Raw genomic sequence first — 22720 nt, 5'->3', positions numbered from 1 at the left:
GCTCTTACTCCAGACACGCGCCACTTACACCAGGTTTTATGGTGAACAGCATGCAGAATAGGAGATTGCGCTGGCCGATGGGAGGAGTTGAGCAGGAGCTGGATAAAGATTAGGCTCACGTGTGTGCCTCCTTTTGCCCCAGCATGCACAAAGGATATTTTAAATTGTGGGACTATATTATTTAAATCAGATAAAGGAGTACAGAGGGTGCACTTACAACGGGCATTATATGTTTTGCAGGAGGGCGTACAACCCTTTTCTCCCTACTAAGTTACCTTTGCCTCGTCTCAATTCTTATAAACTTCTGGTTGCACTTTTCTGGGAAAGTGCATTTATAAGCGCACTTCGACCTAAGTAATTTTTAATACCCAAAAGGTGGGAGACATCAGTTTTCACAGGATTTAGGGCTTCTTTCTATTTAACAAAGCCCATGGGCGGGGAAGATTCACCTTGTATCATCGGCAACAGTAGGGGTTCTCTGACTTTTAAGTTAACAAGTACAAGTACCGCCACTGTCCTCCTAACTCCATCGTAGGATGGGATAGAGTCCACACCACAGAAAAGCTTTATTATTTAAATATTTTTTTTGTTTTAAATAAGGTTAAAAATATAAAACAAATTTTTTTTTGGTCTTGAAAGTGGAACTGGAAACCCAACCAGGCTTCCAGTTCCACTAGGCATGTAAACCGGCAACGCCTGGACTTGCTGCTGAATCGGTAAGGGAGCCCTGGCGACATTTTTCTTAGTAAATTGTGTTGATAGGAGATTTTCTATTGCTGTGTTAAGCCCTATCACCACTTAATGGTAAATGGGCCCTGCAGTCCCTTCACTTTCATTATCAACTTAAGATAAAAATGTAAATGATGACATATAATAAAAGGGGGTGGTTCTAAAGTGGAAGCTAGTTGGACGTTTTTACTGTTTCCACCACGCACATTTTCCTAAGCGCCAATAAAGTCTGAAATATAGGTGGAGACAGATTTTCTGGGTACAATTCTAAGGATCATAAAGGGGGGAGTGAACTTTGCAATTCTTCAGCTGGACAAGCAGTCGCTTGTGCGCACCTAAAGAAGCATTGCAAGCGTCCACTCGTTTGCAGTTCATGAACAAAACCTTCATGTTTCAATATGTCTTCACTCGCAATAGACAGCATTTTGGCTACAGATAGATCAAAGCAACAAGCGCTGCCAAAAACGGCATTTGTGCCATGTGTCATAAAAGACCCTAGGATTAGCTGAAGCAGTATTACTGTGCATTACGCAACAATCTAAAACAGATGATTGAGAGGCAAATGAGTCTCCTGGGTTAATTGCCTCTTTTGGGAATCTATCCATTAACGTGTTTAATCTATTTTAAATATCACTCCAAGCTAAAGACTTTGAAAATATTTTGAAAGGGACACTAATGAGCAAGGGAGTATAAATAATACCAAATAACCAATATGTTACAGAGCACTCCCTAATAAATGTCAGGCTCTTATGAAGATATCGGGATGAATCATTGCTATACTTCTCTAAGACCTCTAAATAGCACAGAGGCAGTTCTATGTGTCTGTGAGAGTTCTACCCCTGAGACAGTTACCATGTGCTGCTGGTCTCATCTCCGTGAGGTATTGTATAAAACAAATGTGTATTTTTATATAGACCTAGAGAAACAGAAATGTGGTGATGGTAGAAGTATGGTGATGGTTATTAATTGTGAATAATTATTTGGCTGTGGCACCATAAGACCTTATTCATACATTCACGGTCTTGCTATGCCATCCAACTGTAAGCCAAGCTGCTCTTCAGAATGTTTGTGATCTCTATAGGCATCAATAAAACATATGGCCTATTCCTAATTACACAGACATTTGTTTTAGTGATATACATTTCTATTATCTACTTTGCTACTGGTAGTATATGCAAATGAAAGGAAAAACACGGATTCTGCAGTAAGCCTGTTGATTAGTAAGAAGGATGGAGCCAATGACTTACATAATATTTTCATGTATTAAATATCAGAGTTCATAAATATTTCCGTCAGCCAATTCTAGGAGTAGCGCCCAGTTTTCTGTGCTTATGACCAGTTATGTGGCTGCACTAATGATGCTTATAACCGTTGTTCCAATCACTCCGTAAATGAGTTATCAACAGAATTCCACATGAAGAGTGCAATTCAAAAGTAAGTTTTTACCATATGGTTTATCCATAAAATGCAGTTTGAACCTAACTTTCACAGTCAATGCCACAGTTCGTGCTCCATTCATTCTCACATGACCAGGTGTCACATAAGGTGCAAATGTTAACAACAGTCCAGATACAATGGAGTGCCATGCAGATAACATAATCAGTACATCACTGTGTATTGCTCCCTATATAGCAACACCATTAGCCGTTTTTTTTCCTTGCAATAAGAAGCATTTTTAGGAGTTATATATATATATATATATATATATATATATATATATATATATATATATATGGTTCAGAAGGGCTCCTTAGCGACGATCCCCGATGCCGACTACTGTTGGAAGCGACTTGAAACAATGACTAAGAAGAAGCCAGCTGCTGCTCATGACATCAGTCACCATGGCGACGGGATTATCGATGCTATTAATGGTGCAATGTAAGTATGCGCCTGTGTACGATGTAGAAGCAAACTACATTGTACATAGGCACATACTTACATTTTATCATTAACAGCACAATTATTATGCTGACTGCCAACGATATATATATATATATTATTTTTTTTTTCTTACGAGCAGGGCCCTCTTCCCTCCTGTCTTCATACCTATATACCTATTCTTCTGCTTCAGCCTCACTAAAAATGGGGAGTTCCAGGAGTCTTGGTAATGCTTGCTTATTGTTCTGTTCTGTTTGACCCTGTATGGTCTACTGTTTGTATTGTGTACAGCACTGCGGAAATCTTGTGGCGCCTTATAAACGATAATAGTGATAATATATTTATTTCTTAGGTTAAGATATATATATATATATATATATATATATATATATATATATATATATGTAAAATCATTACAGGAAGAGACTTTTAAACTAAGGATTAACTTGTCGCGTGCACTTACCTCCTCTGGGCAACGAATCATTGAAGAACCCTTCTATGGCTTCACAAGTGCTACCATCTCCCCCACATACTCGGCACCTGTCTTCTTTAGCATCGGAGCCCAGAATGTTATCACAGCCTACATGCTGAGCAGAAGAGATGTAATACAAGGAACGATCAGCTGACTGACAAAGAAACGCTGATAATACATACAATGTAATTAGAAATTCAGAGCACAGGTGAATAATATCTGTAATATGGATCACAGTGCCTAAAATCTATTAAAAGACTTTTAAAAATGTTCCCATTTTTCCTCATGGTGCTCTTGCATAGAACTGTGCTCCTCGCAGTTTATTATGTCAGTGTGTATGATATGACATTCCCTTTATCATTGACTTGTGTTGCAGTGTTCCTCACAGTAACTGTGAGAGTAGGAGGTCAGTGATCATATCAGTGTGTATGGAATGCCCTTTATAGTTGCCTTATGTAGCAGTGCTCCTCACAGTGACTGTAGAAGTGGGTGCTTATGATCATGTCAGTGTGTATAGAATTCCCCTTATCTCTGGCTACGAAGCAGTGCTTCTCAAGGTGAAAGTAGGAGGAACCAAGCCGCAGCAAATATTCATTTTTTCTTTTCTTTCTAGTTTTTTAGATTGCGTCATTCTGAGATCTTAAATTTCAAATTCAAATTTGTGCAGGGCAACAAGGTTCGAGGTGACATTTCTACGCTGTGTATAGTTTTAACACTTTCCCATGTAAACAGCACTTCATACTTCAAACCAGTAATGTCTGTTGTTTGAATAAAAATAACAGGCAACATATTATAGTTTACTGGAACCGGAACTTTGAACCACAAAAAAAAACAAAGATTTTCTAACTGTCCAAATTCTATTGAATACCCTTTATTCTAATCAGGAACATTCATCCTGTTCATTTATAATCAGACAAATTCCTGTTGCACATATGACACCCCAGAAATCTGCTTCTCTGAGTGACTTTAACTATCCCACACAGGAATTACCAGTATTGGATGGGAATGTCTTGAAGAGTTAGGAACCTTCAGTGAAGTAAAACTGTCTGGATAACCTGTGGCTCTCTAGGTGTTGTGAAACTACAAGCCCCAGCATGCTCTGTCAGGATATAGTCAGCCGATAGCTGGCAGGGCATATTGGGACTTCTATAGATCCTGCTATAGGTGAAGCATTGTAATGGGCAATAAGAATTTAATGTTCAATCAGTATCACAGAGACAAGAAAAATAATTGTATTGACATGCACAAGCTTTATTTAAAATGTAAAACCAATAACCTTGCACTCTCCATTGATGCAGATATCCAGGGAATCGGCATTGCAGCGAGTTCCATCTATAACAGCAGGGGCCCGCTCAGTGTAAAAATTATAGCCCTCAGCCAAACAGTTTAATGCACACGATTTAACACCACCTGTGATTGCAAAATGGACAGGGATATTAATATTTTATATGTGGCCTGCTACCTTTCAAACCGCAAAACAGCCATCACACAGGAACATGTTACATTTAATATACTTAAGCCGCAGCTATAATAATTTTTCTTCAATTTAAACAGTTGCATATTCAGGTATGAGCCGCAATATATTCTGCTTTTACGCACACTTTTAAACAAATGTCAATAAAATATAACTAAGTAACTGGCGGTAGGCTTCCATGAATATGAAAAAGAATTATAAATACAATTTCAGGAAACATCAGTGTGATTCCACCTAGTTCAATGACAACAGAAAGTCTAATATTGAGGCGGCCTAGACTGCATTTAAAAGTTTCTGTAATCTGAGTAGCATTGTACCAGTCAGTACTTACAATCAAGGCCAAAAGTTTTGAGAATGACACAAGTATTAGTTTTCACAAAGTCTGCTGTCTCAATTTTTATGATGGCTATTTGCATATACTCCAGAATGTCATGAAGAGTGATAAGATGAATTGCAATTAATTTCAAAGTCCCTCTTTGCCATGACAATGAACGTCCTCCCAAAAACAACACTTCCACTGCATTTCAGCCCTGCCGCAAAAGGACCAGCTGACATCAGGTCAGTGATTCTCTCATTAACACAGGTAAGAGTGTTGACAAGGACAAGGCTGGAGATCACTCTGTCAAGCTGATTGGGTTAGAATAACAGACTGGAAGCTTTAAAAGGAGGGTGGTGCATTGTTTTTTCTCTGTTAACCATGGTTATCTGCAAGGAAACGCATGCAGTCATCATTGCTTTGCACAAAAAGGGTTTCACAGGCAAGGATATTGCTGCTAGTAAGATTGCACCTAAATCAACCATTTATCGGATCATCAAGAACTTCAAGAAGAGAGGTTCAATAGTTGTGAAGAAGGCTTCAGAGTGCCCAAGAATGTCCAGCAAGCGCTAGGACATCTGCACACACAGTGAAGCGCAGACTTTTGGAGGATGGCCTGGTGTCAAGAAGACCTGCAAAAAAGCCACTTCTCTCCAGGAAAAATATCAGGGACAGACTCATTCTGCAAAAAGTACAGGGACTGGATTGCTGAGGACTGGGGTAAAGTCATTTTCTCTGATAAATCCTCTTTCAGATTGTTTGGGGCAACTGAAAAAACGCTTGTCCGGAGAAGGAAAGGTGAGCGCTACCATCGGTCCTGTGTCATGCCAACAGTAAAGAATCCTGAGACCATTCATGTGTGGGGTTGCTTCTCAGCCAACGGAGTGGGATCACTCACAATTTTGCCTAAGAACACAGCCATGAATAAAGAATGGTACCAAAACAACCTCCAATAGCAACTTCTCCCAACCATTCAAGAACAGTTTGGTGACAAACAATGCTTTTTCCAGCATGATGGAGCACCTTGCCATAAGACAAAAGTGATAACTAAGTGGCTCGGGGATAAAAACATTGAAATTTTGGGTCCATGGGCAGGAAACTCCCCAGACCTTAATCCCATTGAGAACTTGTGGTCAATACTCAAAAGGCGGATGGACAAACAAAAACCCACAAATTCTGACAAACTCCAGTTTGTCTCTTAGTATACCACAGCAACATCCGACAAAAAGGTCTAAAAACTCTGAAAACCAATATTTGTGTCATTCTCAAAACTTTTGGCCATGACTGTATATTATTATAGGGCAGATCATAGTGTGACAGATCAGTTTATAGTTCAGGAGGACAATAGTAATCATATAAATACAATTTCCTAATAAGTCGATTACTATAAATTAAAAGGACACTGCATTAAAACATTTGAAAAACAAACATATTATAGAACGTTCAAGATAAATAGAACAAATAATATGTCTGTGAGATGTTTTCTTTAATGTATATTTCTTTATAAAGCCAAGAAAGTAGTCTTCCCACAATAATTTAGCCACTGGGGACACTGTTACATTGTAGTTTATGGCTCTTACTTTTAAATGAGGTATATACTGATCAGTTACAACATTGAAACCACTGACAATTCAAGTGAATAACATTGATTGTCTATTAGTCATTTCTTGAAGTGTTGGACAAAGGAAAAATGGGCAAGCGTTAGGATCTGAGTGACTTTGATAAGGGCCAAACGGTGATGGCTAGACGACTGGGTCAGAATATCTCCAAAACGGCAGGTCATATGGGGTGGTTACAGTATGCAGTGGTAAGTACCTACCAAATGCAGTCCATGGAAGGACAACCGGGAAACCAAAATGCTCACTGATGCGGTGTGTGGAGTGAAGGCTAGCCCATCTGGTCCAAACCCATAGAAGAGCTACAGTAGCACAAATTGCTGAAAAAGTTGGTGCCGACTATGATAGAAAGGTGTCAGAACACACAACGCATTGCAGCTTGTTGCGTATGGGGCTTCGTAGCCGCAGACCAGTCAGAGTGTCCATGCTGAACCCTGTCCACTGCCGAAAGCGCCTACAATGCCCACGTGAGCGCCAGAATTGAACCATGCAGTAATGGAAGAAGGTGGTCTGGTCTGATGAATCACGCTGTCTTTTACATCATGTGATGGCCGGGTGTGTGTACATCGTTTAACTGAGGAAGACAGCACCAGGATGCACTATGGGAAGAAGGCAAGCCAGTGTGGGCAGTGTGATGCTCTGGGCAATGTTCTGCTGGGAAACCTTGGGTCCTGGCACTCATGTGGATGTTACTTTGACACGTACCACCTACCTAAACATTGTTGCAGACCAAGTACACCCCTTCATGGCAACGGTATTCCCTGATGACAGTGGCCTCTTTCAGCAGGATAATGCACCCTGCCACACTGCAAAAACTGTTCAGGAATGGTTTGAGGGACATAACAAGAGTTCAAGGTGTTGATTTGGCCTCCAAATTCCCCAGATCTCAATCTGATCAAGCATTTGTCAGATGTGCTGGAAAGATAAGTCAGAGCCATGGAGGCCCCACCTTGCAACTTACAGGATCTTCTGCTAACGTCTTGGTGCCTGATACCACAGGACACCTTCAGAGGTCTTGTGGTGTTTCATGCCTCGACGGCTCATAGCTGGTTTGACGGCATGAGTGGGACCTACACAATATTAGGCAGGTGGTTTTAATGTTGTGGCTGATTGGTGTATATTCTCTCAGTATCACAAACCGCTAAAAAAGGAGATTAGTCTTCTGCAACATACAGTTTATATGAAAGCCCTCTGGGCAAGCTCAGACAGTGGGCACACAAATATGCGCCAATTCAAATGTGCGCAATTTTGGTCTATATATCCTCCTGTAGGGCAGGTACAAATACTCATTGATGATGTTGACTTGTAAACCATGTGCATATGCTGCTGATGCGGATGCATCTCGAGATCTCAAAATATGTGCTATTATGAAGTATTGGTTTTTTAGAGTAATTTACTCCCATTTTGCACCAACTCTGCATCAGTCCCAAGACATCACACGAGCAACTTAAGTGCCGAAGCAGTGTTTCAAACATCTTCTGCAGCGGTTTGGTAAATTGTACAAAGCGCTCATGTGAAGTGAAGTTTCATAGGAATTCATTTTTATTATTGCACACAATATTTTAAGTGCTCAGTAAAAGCAGTTAGTTTTAAAAGTGCAGTGATTTTACAGCTGTGACCAAAATACTTGTAAAATTTTACATAAGCGTTTCCATAGGTAAAACAATCCATAGCATTTAAAGCACCCGTGGAAGCCCTTTGCTACAGACATTTTTAGCATTTACCTTTAGTTTTCGTTTAAAGACACTTTTAAAGACAAAGGTAGAATGCTAATTGGACATGTGCAATCATCATACGTTCACCCAGGTTTTTATGGCATTTCCAGGCTTACTTCATAGCATTAAATCTGCTTCTCATCAGTCATTGAGCAACATAGACAGATTTCTTTAAACTGGCTATAACTGCAAATGTAAAACAATTTAAGAAATAACTATAGCTTGGAAGTCATTTATGAGGACAGATACCAAAGGTGCTTGAATGCTGTCTTATGATGTCATTCGCTTATTGTTGAACAAAGATTGGCATGGCAACATGGCATCGACTGTGGGATAAGCAATTATTTGCTCAAGATGATGGGTGGACCTGGCTAAAGTTGGATGGATCGGAGTGTTTTACATGCACTGATGGACATTCACAAATACAAAAATAAGATTTTGTTTGCAAGTCGGGAAATGATGAGCTTCAACTGAAGGAGACTGCATATATTTTAGGTGTTCCAACATTAACCATCTGGTGATTTGTCATATACAAGTACACACAGAAGTTATACAGGTAGATGTATCACACCTACTAGTTAAATCAGTGAGGGGCAATGCGATATAGCTGAAGGACCACATGTGCGGCACTGATTGGCTGAAGGACCACATGTGCGGATCTGATTGGCTGCTGTGGGCAACACCTGCACTTTTCATTTTAGAAGACTTTTTAAACCTACCCAATAGACATTTCTAATTACGATTCACCCTCTGCAGTTCCATATGAAGTTAAAATTTAGAAGAATACAGAGTATTCAAACTTTATTTTCCAACAATAAAAAACTTGTTATCAGACAGTTTGGAGTCTCACACTAACTCCAATTCTGACACGAGAACGACCTTATGAATTGTAAAGATAAAACAGGACATAATGCTGTCTTCCCCTTTGACCATGAGTTACTGTATGTGAGCAGATATATTACTTTATCTTATCATATGTATAGGAAAACATTTTGGACAGGAATGCAAGGAATCCGTCTAAGCAGTTGATCACCAAAGATAAAATGAAGTTTAAAAAAATATGGAACATGAGAAACTGTGAAATGCATAAAAATGTTTAAACAATTATGCTTAATGAGCTACATTTTCAAGCCTGGAAATCCGTGTGACAGCTATAGGTAAAGGATGCAGTAGATCTAGCCACATTTACCTTTTAAAAGGCAGTTTTTGAGAGGATAGGGCCAAATTAGTACTTGTGGGTCAACAAACTGTATTGTCTTGAACAATCAAGATCCAATCTGAACAAACATGCTGATGGCCCCATTGCAATTTACATTTGCTGGCTATCCCACCAATCGGACACATAGAATACAACATAATCAGTGTTTGAGCATCTTAAGGTTAATGTTTGTACACCCCCATATTACAATATAGCCAGTACATAATAGTATACCCTGTGTAAGTACAGAGCTATCACATTAGCAAAGAATGCTACAACCGGCTCACAGAGTGATCAGGGCAGATACATGGGGTACACAAAATATCATTGTAACACTATCATAGGTGCTGCTTGCAACTCTAGATCTAAAGCACAAGAGTCGCCCTCCACATTATCTCCAGCAAAATATTGTCATCACTGACTACAGATAGATGACTAAGAGATAATTATTGTATTAAAGATCTTTATAGCGCACCGACTATGAGCCTCTCTAACCACAGTGGTGAAATTCTGGGTAGCAGGGACTGCTTTAAAAACTAGGGTGCCCAGAGCAGATAAAAAACTGAGGGACCAGCACTCAGCTAATTAAGGAGACCATATAGTTATCATAAGTACATTAAATGTAGAACCGCCGATTCCCGTCAATATGGAATCGCCACATAGTAAAAATACACCCCCAGGGCTCTTAGAGTGGATCTATCACAGCTCAACAAAAAGAGGATATATTTTTAGGCCATTCAGACTGTTGCTGACAAAGGAGCACATGTTAGATTATCTTATAAATTGTCCCCTAAAACGATTAAAACCATACATATGCATAGAAGTAATTTCTTCCATCTGAAGATTGTACATTAGCAACAAAGAGGAAGGTAGCACAAAAAAAAAAAGTACCTGCACACATTCTATGACATTTTAGGAGGCCTACTCAGCTGTACAATATTTTGGCTTGATCATAGGTGACCTTGTTATTGAAAGGAAAGAGAATTGTATTGTATTGTTGCCTAGCTGAGAATTGGTTTCTGGACCGCTGTTCACTATAGCTGGATTTTGGAACTGTAAGACTCCGGGGCCCCAAAAAATCTAGAATTTAGGGAAATGTACACATCACAACTTGCTGAATAAATACAGTTCTTATAATGATACTGTACTTACACTAGTAAGCATTGTAAGTGTTCTCCCTGGAGAACTTCCAGAGCCATTTATTTTTTATTTTTGTAGAATAAGGAATCCGCTAATACAGAAGGGCCCGAGGCCTTTATCAACTAAACCATAAGACAATTAAAAATCATGAAAGAATGTCCCATAGATTCGGGGCACTTGCAAAACTTCAGTCCAATCCACATGATGCTGCAAACATGGCATTGGTGAAAAAGTTCTTATTCTGGGTAAGTCACTGATTAATTGTACCTCCTCATTTACAAATTCCTAACCCAATTGTGACCTGATCTGTCCTTTTTTGGCCATCTGTTTCACCTCAAGTCACCTCATCCTCCAGTACACTGGAAGTCAATCAGCGTGTTTTATAAAGACTTTATGCGTAACCTCAGCCCGCTAGACAAAGAATGTCACTTATGTAAACGTTATGGCTATAGAATTAATACTGAAAAATTCCAGCCATCTAGTTAAAGGCTCAGTCCTGCTGGAAGCCAAGTCCTTCAGCTACTGACAAAAAAACAAACGACAAAAAAAAAAAAAAAGGCTTCATACTATGAAGTCTGCAATATATTCCTCATATAACTTAACTGGCTACGGGAACCGAAGTATTAAGAACCAAAAAAATCTTCCCACAACTTTTGCATCCAGAGCTGTTTTGAGAAGATGTGAGGCAGTTTGTAGGCCAACAGAGGCAACGCCCTCTCCCATGGTTACCAACTGGCCCGACTTTCCACAGACAGTAGTAAACATTTGCCCTCAGAAACTACTGTCCATAGAAATTATTTATCTATTATCTTTATATAGCGCAGCACTGTACAGAAAATATGTAGTCATTCACATCAGTCCTTCAAACAATGGCTCTTAAAGCTAGATTTCCTACCACACACATATTAGGGTCAATTTTATCAGAAGCCAATTAACCTACCCTGTTTTCCCTTGTTCTGAAGATACGTTGCAATTCTTACTATTATCATTATTGCTTCTTATTGTCTTGCAGTTTGCTGTACTTTAAACACTCTTCTTTAATACATATTAACATATGGACAGATGGGGAGTAGATGGAGAGAATGGAGTTGGATTGGGCTATGGGGGATGAGAGGAGAGAAGTCACAAGACTAAAATTAATGTGACAAAAGCAGGGAGGGCAAATACAAAATAGGCTTATTATCTTTGTGTGTGCATGTATTTGTTTCGTAAAACATGTAACAAAACAAAATAAATTATAAATCTGGAATTAGTGGAACTGAACCCCTTACAGATTTGTGATATGTTGTACCAAAATGTGTACTCTCTTGCCTTGTTCAAACAGAGATCATTCACGTTTATGAGTCCATCCCCATCACTAGTAACTAGCGTAATTTATAAACAATGCATTTCTTACAATTTTCTGTGCTCTCCATATACACAGCACTGTACTTTGAGAGAGATATTGTAGTCCACAGCTCATCAAAAGCTTAGAACATAAGATCATAAAACTGATTTTTGTTTATTATAAAATATCCATCCACATATTTCTCCTGTATGAAGAGATGTTTTTTTCCAGTCACAGTAAGTTCCACTCTAAATAAAAAACACTCATACGTAGTATTAGAAATGACAAATTCTGAATTAATTCATGTTTTGTCAGTTTGTATTCAATTTAGCACTATGTGTGCGTCCAGTTCATGGTGCACTGAGATGTGTTTCCTTCAAGTGGTGAAGTCAATGGAAAAGCACATTAAAAGCATGACCTAATCTTCCTGCATATAAAGAATCTGGGATGTTACACAGTAAAATGTTACAAAATTCAGACCAGTTGAGTTTACAGTTCTTCTTTTCCTCAAGCAGACAGCACTGTGTCTGTATAATAGCACAAGAAAGGATTACGGGTTGAATCTTAAATCATTATCGGCTGTTTGTATGGCAGGCTTGTGGATTACGATTCTGCTCTTTGTTCAGTATGCAACATAAGAAAGAGTTTATCCCCCATACAAATCAACAGGTCTTCTCTAGACTAACCCTCTGAACTAGCAAAACTATTTAGACACAAGACAATTATCACATCTTCACATGATCAATGCCCAAAACACCACAGACACTGCTCCGTATTTTGTTCTTCTTGCTTATTTGCAATAATCCGGCAGTAACCAAAGCCTAATACTAAAGGGTGTACCAACTTTCAAATACCCCTTACTAGGTTGTGCCCTAATACATAGCAGTTAGAAGAGCAGACTTAATATCAATATCGGTGAACCCTGTGTAGAATGCTGGAACGCACAAGACTAAATGCTGGAGCAGGTAAATATTATAATATTAGAGATGGGAGTTTTGTAGTGAAAATTACATTTGATTGGTTGACATCGGCATCCAAATCAAGAGGAACCTTCACATCACCCATAAATCTACAGAAGTTTGAAAGACTTCAAAGACAGGGCCCTCCAGCTAACTGCTACATGGAAGCAGCTCTACTTTGGAAAGACATGTCCAAAAGGGGACAATCTCTGCCTTGCCCTTCACTGGCTCCCCTTCCCCTATCGAATTCTTTTCAAACTTCTTACCCTCACCTACAAGGCCCTCTCCCAGTCTACTGCCCCCTATATCTCCAATCTCCTCTCCATACACACTCCCGCCTGTTCCCTGCGCTCGGCCAATGACCGTCGCCTCTCCTCCACTCTAATAACCTCATCCCACTCCAGAATTCAAGACTTCTCCCGAGCTGCCCCCTTGCACTGGAATGACCTCCCTCGCTCCATCCGTCTATCCCCTAACTTGTGCTCCTTCAAACGGGCACTCAAAACTCATCTCTTCCTCAAGGCTTACCAGCCCTCCACTTAACCCTCTTTCCATGCTCGCTCTCATCTCCTGGATCCTCCTTTGAAAAGGGTGCGCTTGCTCCCCTCCTCTGACTCCCTCTGTGCCAATTGTCTGTTGCCCTCCCTTTAGGATGTAAGCTCTAATGAGCAGGGCCCTTCTCCCTCCTGTCTCTCTACCTTCTCTTCTGCTCCAACCTCAATATTCTTGATTTTCCTGGAACATCTGAAGTCTCGGTATTACTCGTTTATTGTTCTGTACTGTTATTCCCTGTACTGTCCATTGTTTGTACTGTGTTCGGCGCTGCGGAAACCTTGTGGCGCCTTATAAATAAATAATAATAATAATAATCTCTGTAACATATATATATATATATATATATATATATATATATATATATGGACAATTTGTATGAAGTTATGTCAGTAACAAAGCAGTTGAAAACACAGAAAAGTGCCTATGCTTGTAGTCTTGAATAGGATCCTATAATAGAAAGGGGGTGGGGGAGGTCTGAAAATAGTCATCCCTTTTACATGACATCATTGCTGTCACAATCACACCTTACCTCCAGTGTAGGGTTTCCAGTTGTAATATTTCCCCCGAAAAGGCATATTATCAAAGTCCGCACACTGCTTTTCTCTGAAGTCTCGAGACCCTGATGGACAAGGCTAAAAATAATAAAAAATTCAGGTTTATCTTAATTTGCTACATCAGAACATCATTTAATTTTGCGGCCCACGGATAAACATTACCAACATTAAAAGGAGATCTATCCCCTAAATAATTTTTTTTAACTTAACTATGTAAATTAAATATGACTTATATTTTTATATTATCGCATTAGGAAAGCTTACAGTGTTTTGATTATACTTGTTAGTTGTTGTTATTCTGATATTCTTCCACTGTACTGTGTTTTAGGCTATTGAGGATGCAGAGCTTTAGCCACTGACAAAACCTAATCACAGCAATAGCTACAGTCACATCAGCAGGGTTCTAGAAAGACACACAATAACCAAAATACAAATGAAAAGGTGCATTATAATGAAAATGATATATGCATGTGCATAATATACATGTTTACAGAGCTTAATTATAATTTCGTTTTACTCAGCATACAAATTTTTTTAAAACAAACCCTATTAATTCACCAGGAACTAATGACATTATGGTTCTAATTGATTTAAGAGGCTGTATTTTCATGAATACTGGTAGCACTAAAAAATGTCCTACGCGTGTAGGTGACAGCTCCACTTTAAAAAGAAATCGGAGAACTCCATTAGATGAGTCTGTAATATTGTGCAACAACTGTTAAACCTTACAATAGTGGAAGAGTGTACAGTTGGCATGCAGACTAAATTATATCTTTTGTAATATTGGGCAGGCATAATATGATAGAGGTTATATAAACAGTTCTAAGTGTTACATCAGTTCCTCAACAGCTTTAATCTCCAATGCATGTCAAGGATCCCTTAGCAATTAATCCATCAGGTATCTCCTTATAAACACACATAAAAAACAGATGAAGAATCTCAAACGTAAACAGAGTTTTGGAAAAGCAGTTAAAGTTCTGCAGGAGCAGCTGTTTCTCAGTTTGTCCTGAGATGTGCCATTAGCCTCCTGCTAAGGGAATTATCGAAATGCTGTGCAACGTAATGAAGCCCATCAACTACCAGTATAAATAATTTTATGAGGAATGCAGGAGAAAAAGAAAGAGTTTCATGTTCAACATATGCCCTAAACCACTAAAACTCTGTCCAGAGCTAAAATCCGAAGCAGCAACCATTGATGAGGAGTGAAGTCTATGGTTTCCTTATAGGAAACTGATGTAGTTTGTGAAGTAATAGTGCCCCGTGGAGCATGGTGATCCCTCCGTGCCAGCAGATGCTTTCATGTCTTCTGCCAAGACTTATTAAGTTATTAGTCTTAAGGGGCACTGCAACATCTTAATGCAATGACCAGTCGCCCATTATTGTGGGTTTTGCGGTTATCATGTAGTGACCACATATATATTATATATATATATACACATTAATAAACTTATGTAATAATGGCTTTTGTTATGTTATCCCCAGCGGGGCAAGAAACATGCACAGCCTTAAAATGTGGACAGGACACCTGCATTATCCTGTTATTCTTATTATCAGTGTCCTGATATTATTGGAGTATGTGCACTGCTCTGTATAACACTAGGGGGCAGACACCATACTTGCAATGAAGGCCCTCATGCCACGAACGCCTACCACTGGATGGTGCAACCTTCTGCTCTTCCGATAATGCCTCCACGCACTTTATCTGGTAGTTTACTATATAAAGGCTGCCTAAAAGGTTGAAAGAATAAGCCAAGTCTAGGGTTCCACTACTGAGAGGAAAGAACAAGTCCTTATGCTGGAGAAAAAAATGGTTGCACGGCAACCAAAAAACCCACATACATTTGCAAATGTGTGCAACTAAGACTTGCATTTTTATCTACAGTAGAAATGGCAGATCTGTTGCTGGCTATAGCAGTGTGCTGCGGGATCTCTGTGTGATTGTTCCTTTCAGAATAACCCCACCCTTTCAAGCACCTGCTATAGCCTATAAATTGATTGAGCAACTTCCACTTCTTTAATCGTCATCCTTTTATATAGCGAGACCGAGCACTGCTTATAAAACATGTCCTTGCCAGGAGCAATGCAATAGAGTGAAAAAACAGATAAAAGAGAAAGTATAGTGTTAGGTGAAAAGCAGAAATAAAATCTTACTCTATTATAGAATTGTTCAATACAGATTCTAGTTAATGTAAGATGTGTCACTGATATAATTTTGCAATAAAGAAGTATAGATTTCATTTGGTGCGCATATTCAACATATTAATACATGGAATAGTTTATATCTTCATATAAAGAGATTTACTTCCAATTGAAAAAAATCTACAGAGAGTCAATATCAGCACAGCACTCAATAAGTGATCTACCCGAGAAGGTCAATCTTCACTTCAATGTTTGTACTAGAGACTGAAACATACAGACCACATCAATACTATGCAAGTTTAAAATAACAACCAATCTTTTTATTAAAACTGAAATATTGGTCTCTGAAATTTCCATCAAATAAATGTCTTAATGTCTTTCCTTCCATAAATGTCTTAACCTCCCATTATATTTGTTGCTCACACTATGGTTGTAAAGATGTAATCATGAAGGGACCATTACACAGTGCAAAATTACATAGAAACATAGAATTTGATGGCAGATAAGATTAGCTTGGCCCATCTAGTCTGCCTCATTTGTAACCTATGGTAACCTCAAACCTTATGTCTATCCCAAGCATGTTTAAATTACTCTACTGCATTAGCCACCATCAACTCTGATGGGAGGCTATTCCACTCATCATCATCAGCTATTTATATAGTGCCACTAATTCCGCAGCACTGAACAGAGAACTCACTCACATCAGTTACACACCAACCTTTCTGTGGAGTAAGTTCTAATACTTCTCTTCCTTTGAAAAATGTTTCACTCATGTACCTTATTCAAAGCTTGATATAATTGAAAGGTTCTGTCATGTCCCCCATTCCCTTCTCTGCTCCAAACTACATATTAAGATCTTTGAGACTTTCCAGGTAAGTTTTGTGCTGTAGGCCATGCACCATTTTAGTTGCCCTTCTTTGCACAGTCTCTAATGTGTGTGTGTGTATATGTATATATATATATATATATATATATATATATATATATATAAACAGGGATACTCTGCACTCTCCAAACACATAATTAATGCTATATCAGGTACTGTTCTATATTAAACACAGGGAATGTTAGTTCCACATATTGCAATATATGTTTAAGCTGACCAACTGACGCCAAAGTCTTCCCATTCTGGTCATATATCCTTTTGGAGATATGGTCTCCAGAATTGAACACAGTATTCTAGGTGAGGCCGTACCAATGATTTATACAGTAGCATTATTACTTCTTACTTTCTGCTACTTATTCCTCTCCCTATGTAACCAAGTATTTGACTTGCCTTCCTCATTGCTTTGTTCCGTTGCTAACCTGCCTTTAAGTCACCTGAACAAGTGGCTCCTAGATCCCGTTCCTCCTCAGTAGTTACCATTATAGTACCATTTATACTATATTTAGTCTTTGGGTTTTTAAGACCCAAGTGCATGATTTTGCAATTTTTGGCATTAAACTGTAGTTGCCACTCTCTTGACCATTCCTCTAGTCTATCTAGATCATCAATCATTTGTTTTAACCCTCCTGGTGTGTCTACCTTGTTGCATATCTCTGAGTCATCTGCAAAAAGGCCATACTTTTCCTTCAATGGTGCAAGGACACCAATAAAGACATTAAAAAGCACTGGTCCAAGTACAGATCCTTTAGGTACTACATTGGTAACATTTCCCTCCTGTGAAGGCACTCCATTTACTATTGTTTTTTTTTTTATTCTGCAACCAAGATCTTATCCATTCAACCATCTTAGAATCCTATCCCAAGCTTTCGAGTTTATTTAACAGTCTGCAATGTGGGACAGTGTCAAAAGCCTTATTGAATCCAGATAAACTACATCCACCGTGGCTCCTTGATCTATAAGTAGAGTCACCCAGTAAAAAAGTCTTCCCCACCCCCAATACAGAAGACTGCAGTGGTTACAGATTCTACTGTGCTTGGAGGAGAGGGAAACCTGGCAATGCAGGACCTTCTGAGCATAAGTGGGGTCAGAGCATCTGCAGAGAAGCCCCAAAGAGCAGAACGGGGCCCTTGGGATGAACTCGAAGACTGTGCCACTGGAACGTTGAACCATTGCAAAACTCTATTCTTTGCGCATCTCTTTTCACAACTGTATATCTCTTAAAGATATTGTGAAACTGGATAAAGGTGAATGTCTATGTTTTTGTTGTACAAGGGGGTGTGGTACGAATTAACGGAGGTGGTGTAAACGACAGTGACTACCACAAACCCACAAAAACGAAACTCAGATGCCCGACTCATACTAAATGATGACTGACCTTAACAATGACACAACAAGTCCCTGACCGTCTGATAACAAATCCCGATCAGCAGTAAGAACGGCAGCCTGTTTTGAGGTTTATTTAAATTGCAACTTCAATATCAGTATTTTTAAAGCGGCAATGCCGGGTCCCTAACCCTAACCTTATTCTTATTCCTAAACCCAACCCCAACCATAACCCTAGCCATAACCCTAACCCTAACACTAAGCCTAAGTATTAGAGTTAGATCATATGAGAATTTGCATTGCCGCTTTAAAAAGACTGATATAGAGGTTAAAATTTAAAGTGACGTCAAAAGACGCTGCCATTCTTTCTGCTGATCGGGATTTGTTATCACTCTGTCGGGGACTTGTGTCATTGTTAAGGTCAGTCATCATTTATTATGAGTCGGGCAAGTGAGTTTCATTTTTGTGGGTTCGTGGTAGTCACTGTCGGTGTTATCAGCACCGTTAAAGTGACTACCACCGGTACAAGGTGTGCCTCCTCTCTCCCTTAAATTGTTCAAAGCAGCAATCCCATGAAAAACGAGGTGTGTCTTTTTAATATAAATCATTGTGGCAGGCTCTAATAAGACTCTTGATAATTACCAATTTCCTTGGTTTGTTTCTTCAGGCTGCTATTAATGACTTATAATTCTGTACATGACTACCATATATATATAAATAAATAAATGATGACTGCAACCATAATCCCATGGCACATGATGTAGTAAGTAGAGAGGCTTTGAAGCTCCCCTCTGAGCTCTGTCTGCTGTAAAATGGTCCTTCTTCTCTTGACATACTGAGAGTTATGAGCCTGAGAGTGTGTGTGTGACTGGCGGACATATGTTGCATCCTCCAGAGAGATTTTGAAAAGGAGACAATAATTTGTAGGAGGCTAACAAAAATGACGATGAGAGGAATGCTGAAAAGGTACTCAACTTGATATTTAAAGAAAAAGATTAATAAACTTTCTATGTGGGATTGCTGCTATAACTATACCCCTGAGTAACTTATAGAATTTTATCATTATTTCTTATATATCAACAGGTTGATTGCCTAAGCAACAAGAAAATATTTGGCATGGCTAAACAAAAATGGATTGATAATGTGATGTGTGTGAACAATAACAATTATTTGTTAAAGATGTATAAGATGAAGCAATACTTTTTCATGTTTGCTTTGAAAATGAAGAAAGTCACCACTGAACTCTCAGCAGCATCTTCTACTCCTGACAGTGGTGGGATCAAGTTACAGCAATTGCTGTTAGACAATCTCTGAATCAGCAAGCTATGTTTTTCTTCTTATAACAAGTCTTTAGTGTTCTGGCTCTGCACAGTTGTTTCAAGCATTATTTAAATCAACAATCAAAACATTTGTTTAGACTGAACCAGCAATGGTCACTGGAGAAACATATTAATTCGATCGACTTGAGTTTTTGCAGACTGTAATACCTTTTATCAAGCCTCAATACAAATTGTATACAGCTGTTGTGCACGAGCTCTTAAAAGTTCATGCATCAATGCTCCCCCCCCCCACCCCATGATTATGTATTATAAAAAACTCATGTTTCTCTAGTCTCGCTGAGGCTACTGTAGAAATGAGGGAGGAAAAACTGAAACCTGAATAACCGTAAAAACAAAACAAATGAAGAATCAAGAAAATGCCAAGGACAAATAGTCCAGGAATGATCTGAATCTTTTGGGTGGCACAATATTAACTTAGCATATGGAAAATTAGTTGTGAGGCCAGATCCTGTAAGTGAAACAGTGAAATAGTTCAACTAAAGATGACCATACACAGGTCGATACTGACCTACAAAACTGCTGTCCAATTAGACCACGCTTGCGACTGGTCAAATTGGGCGAGTTCTGTTCTGTTCATTTGGGGATTGTGTCGAGTAGTGAAATCAATTTTGGCTTAAATGCTATGTCCGTTATGTCCAAATGGATATCTCAGCACAAAGCAAAGCTCAACATGTCCTAAACAAAGCTTATCATCTTCTTTCAAATCTCCCTCACTTTACTTTTAACACCACAATTTTCTCAGTCTCCCAAGCCCGCTGCGTTGGTGTTACACTCAACTCCACCCTCTGCTTTATTACACTCATCCAGTCACTCTCCCAGTACTGTTACCTCCAATGTAGAAACACTGCCAAAATATATTATTTTCTTACCCAAGATGCTACCAAAACACTTATCCACACTATCATTATGTCCCGCCTTGACTAGTGCAACCTCCTCCTGTCTAGCATTTCCCTCAACTATGTATCCCTACTTCAATCTGTCTGAAATGCAGCAGCAAGACTGATCTTCCTCTCTTGCCACTCTGCACCATTTTGCAAATCCCTAACTTGGTTCCCTGTGTCCTCCACAATCCAATTCAAATTAATCACCCTTACCTACAGAGTCCTCAACAAAATCCACCCCTTCAAACATCCAAAATCTTATCTCAAAATTCTCTCCCCCTGTCCTCTTACATCTAACTCTGACCTGCGCCTCTCAATCCGTTCCATAAGACTTCTCCTGTGCCACTACACACTTATGGAATATCCTACCACGCCCGATCAAACACTCCCACAGCTGTCAGATTTTTAAATGCCCTCTGAAACACCATCTCTTTATTAAAGCGTACTCTAGTACCACCCCTAAAATAGATATAAACTGCAAATATATTTGTTATGCATAATATATATATATATATATATATATATATATATATATATATATATATATATATATATATCTATCTCTCTCAACTGTGCTGAACAAGTGTTAAATGCAATTAAATGGAACAAGTGACATTCAAAATAACGCTCTGCAATGATCATTACATGCATGTATAAATGCAAATTATGTATGTGGAGTTTGTATGTTCTCTCTATGTCTGCGTGGGTTTCCTCCGGGTGCTCCGGTCTCCTCCCACACTCCAAAAACATACTGGTAGGTTAGTTGGCTGCTAAAATTGACCCTAGTCTCTCCGTGTGTGTGTGTGTGTGTGTGTGTGTATGTGTCTATATTAGGGCATTTAGACTAAGCTCCAATGGGGCAGGGACTGATGTGAGTGAGTTCTCTGTACAGCGCTGCGGAATTAGTGGCGCTATATAAATAAATGATGATGATGAAATAAATGATGATGATGTATAGTATCGTTTTGTAAAGTGATTTTTCACATCCATTTATGTGCACTTATCTGGCACTAAAATCAAATTTTGAATGAATAACTTTACTGCTAGTGTGTATGCAGCATAAAGGTGCAGTAACTCATAGAAACCAATCAGCAGTTAGCGTTTATCAGTCTCATGTTATGATTACGTGCACCCTTGAGCCAATGGAGAAGTGCTCCTTGGACTTTGTTGTAGATAGATAAGTAATGACTTTTGTGAGTGCAGTCTCAGTGGATTGTTGGGGACGGAAGGAAACAGATGACAATGATGCTGGTTTCAAGATTAATTTCGACCTGGTTTATTCATAAAAACAGGTTTACGATACTTTCGTCAAGTGTTACAGAAATGTTTATTGACATTAGTTATTGTTTTACTAGCACACCATGGCGTGTTGTGAATACCGAGCATTGAATATATCAGGTTTTCCATAGAGAAACTAAGCCTTGCTGACATTTCTGACAAGGTAGTTGCCCACCTTGGACTCTGCACAAGCACTTTTGCCATGCTTTAAAAAAAAAAAAAAAAAAAAAAAAAGAGTGTCTACTGTTGATTTTTCCACATTTTTTAAGATCATTTGAATTATGTACATGCATATTAAAGGGCAAAATGATCACTATCACTACCTTTGTCATTTACCTTGTCATCCCTCTCCCAAAGGCAACAATATCCAAAATAACAATATCCACTTAATCTGTCACCTCAACTTTGCAAATGATGTCACTAGGTGGCTGTGCAGTCAACAAACCTGGTAGTTCAACTTAATCGATATGCAATAGGATCTGTGGGCCGCATTGGACACATCCAATTGTTCTGGAGTTAGGCCAAATGCCCAGAGGGCAATACAAATACATACAATGTGGTCATCAAACAAGCAGATCTTCAGACCTTCCCAATCAAATCCATTCATGATTTCATCAAACATATCTAATAGCATTGAGCCTAAAACAACCCAGCAGAACTACTATGTGTGTGTGTAGCCAACTTTAGGGTTTAAATGTCTTGATCAATGTTCTATGGCTGTTGTAGAAACAGAGGATTGGTGGTGTTTTAAGGATGAATGATCCCTATGGCTGTTTAATTTCCCCTGCTGAACACTAAATACTCTTATGTAAAGGAGCCATTACAGACTGTTCGCAAAAGAAGTAGAGAAGAAATAAAATAATGGTAAATCGCTTAAGGTCAATCATTTGTAGAAGATATGAAAACCGTGACATAATGCTGCACTACTACATAAAAAAAG

At 38.9% G+C, this 22720-nt stretch overlaps 1 protein-coding gene across 4 annotated transcripts in view; it reads right to left on the bottom strand.

Annotated features, from left to right (window-relative positions):
• The window catches only part of ADAMTS6 (ADAM metallopeptidase with thrombospondin type 1 motif 6), a 232850-nt gene that overhangs the window by 41129 nt on the left and 169001 nt on the right, over positions 1-22720 (bottom strand). For all 4 annotated transcript variants that reach the window (XM_075182881.1, XM_075182890.1, XM_075182867.1 and 1 more), the window contains 3 exons: positions 13909-14011; positions 4356-4489; positions 3071-3194 (listed from right to left, as the gene is read on the bottom strand). In XM_075182881.1, the coding sequence (XP_075038982.1) occupies positions 3071-3194; positions 4356-4489; positions 13909-14011 (361 nt within the window). The remainder of the gene's footprint in view (positions 1-3070; positions 3195-4355; positions 4490-13908; positions 14012-22720) is intronic.

This window comes from Mixophyes fleayi, chromosome 1 (genome assembly GCF_038048845.1).
Source record: "Mixophyes fleayi isolate aMixFle1 chromosome 1, aMixFle1.hap1, whole genome shotgun sequence".
In the NCBI taxonomy this organism is placed as follows: domain Eukaryota; kingdom Metazoa; phylum Chordata; class Amphibia; order Anura; family Limnodynastidae; genus Mixophyes; species Mixophyes fleayi.
Note: the sequence above shows the minus strand (reverse complement) of the source record. Positions and strands in the feature narration are given on the sequence as shown.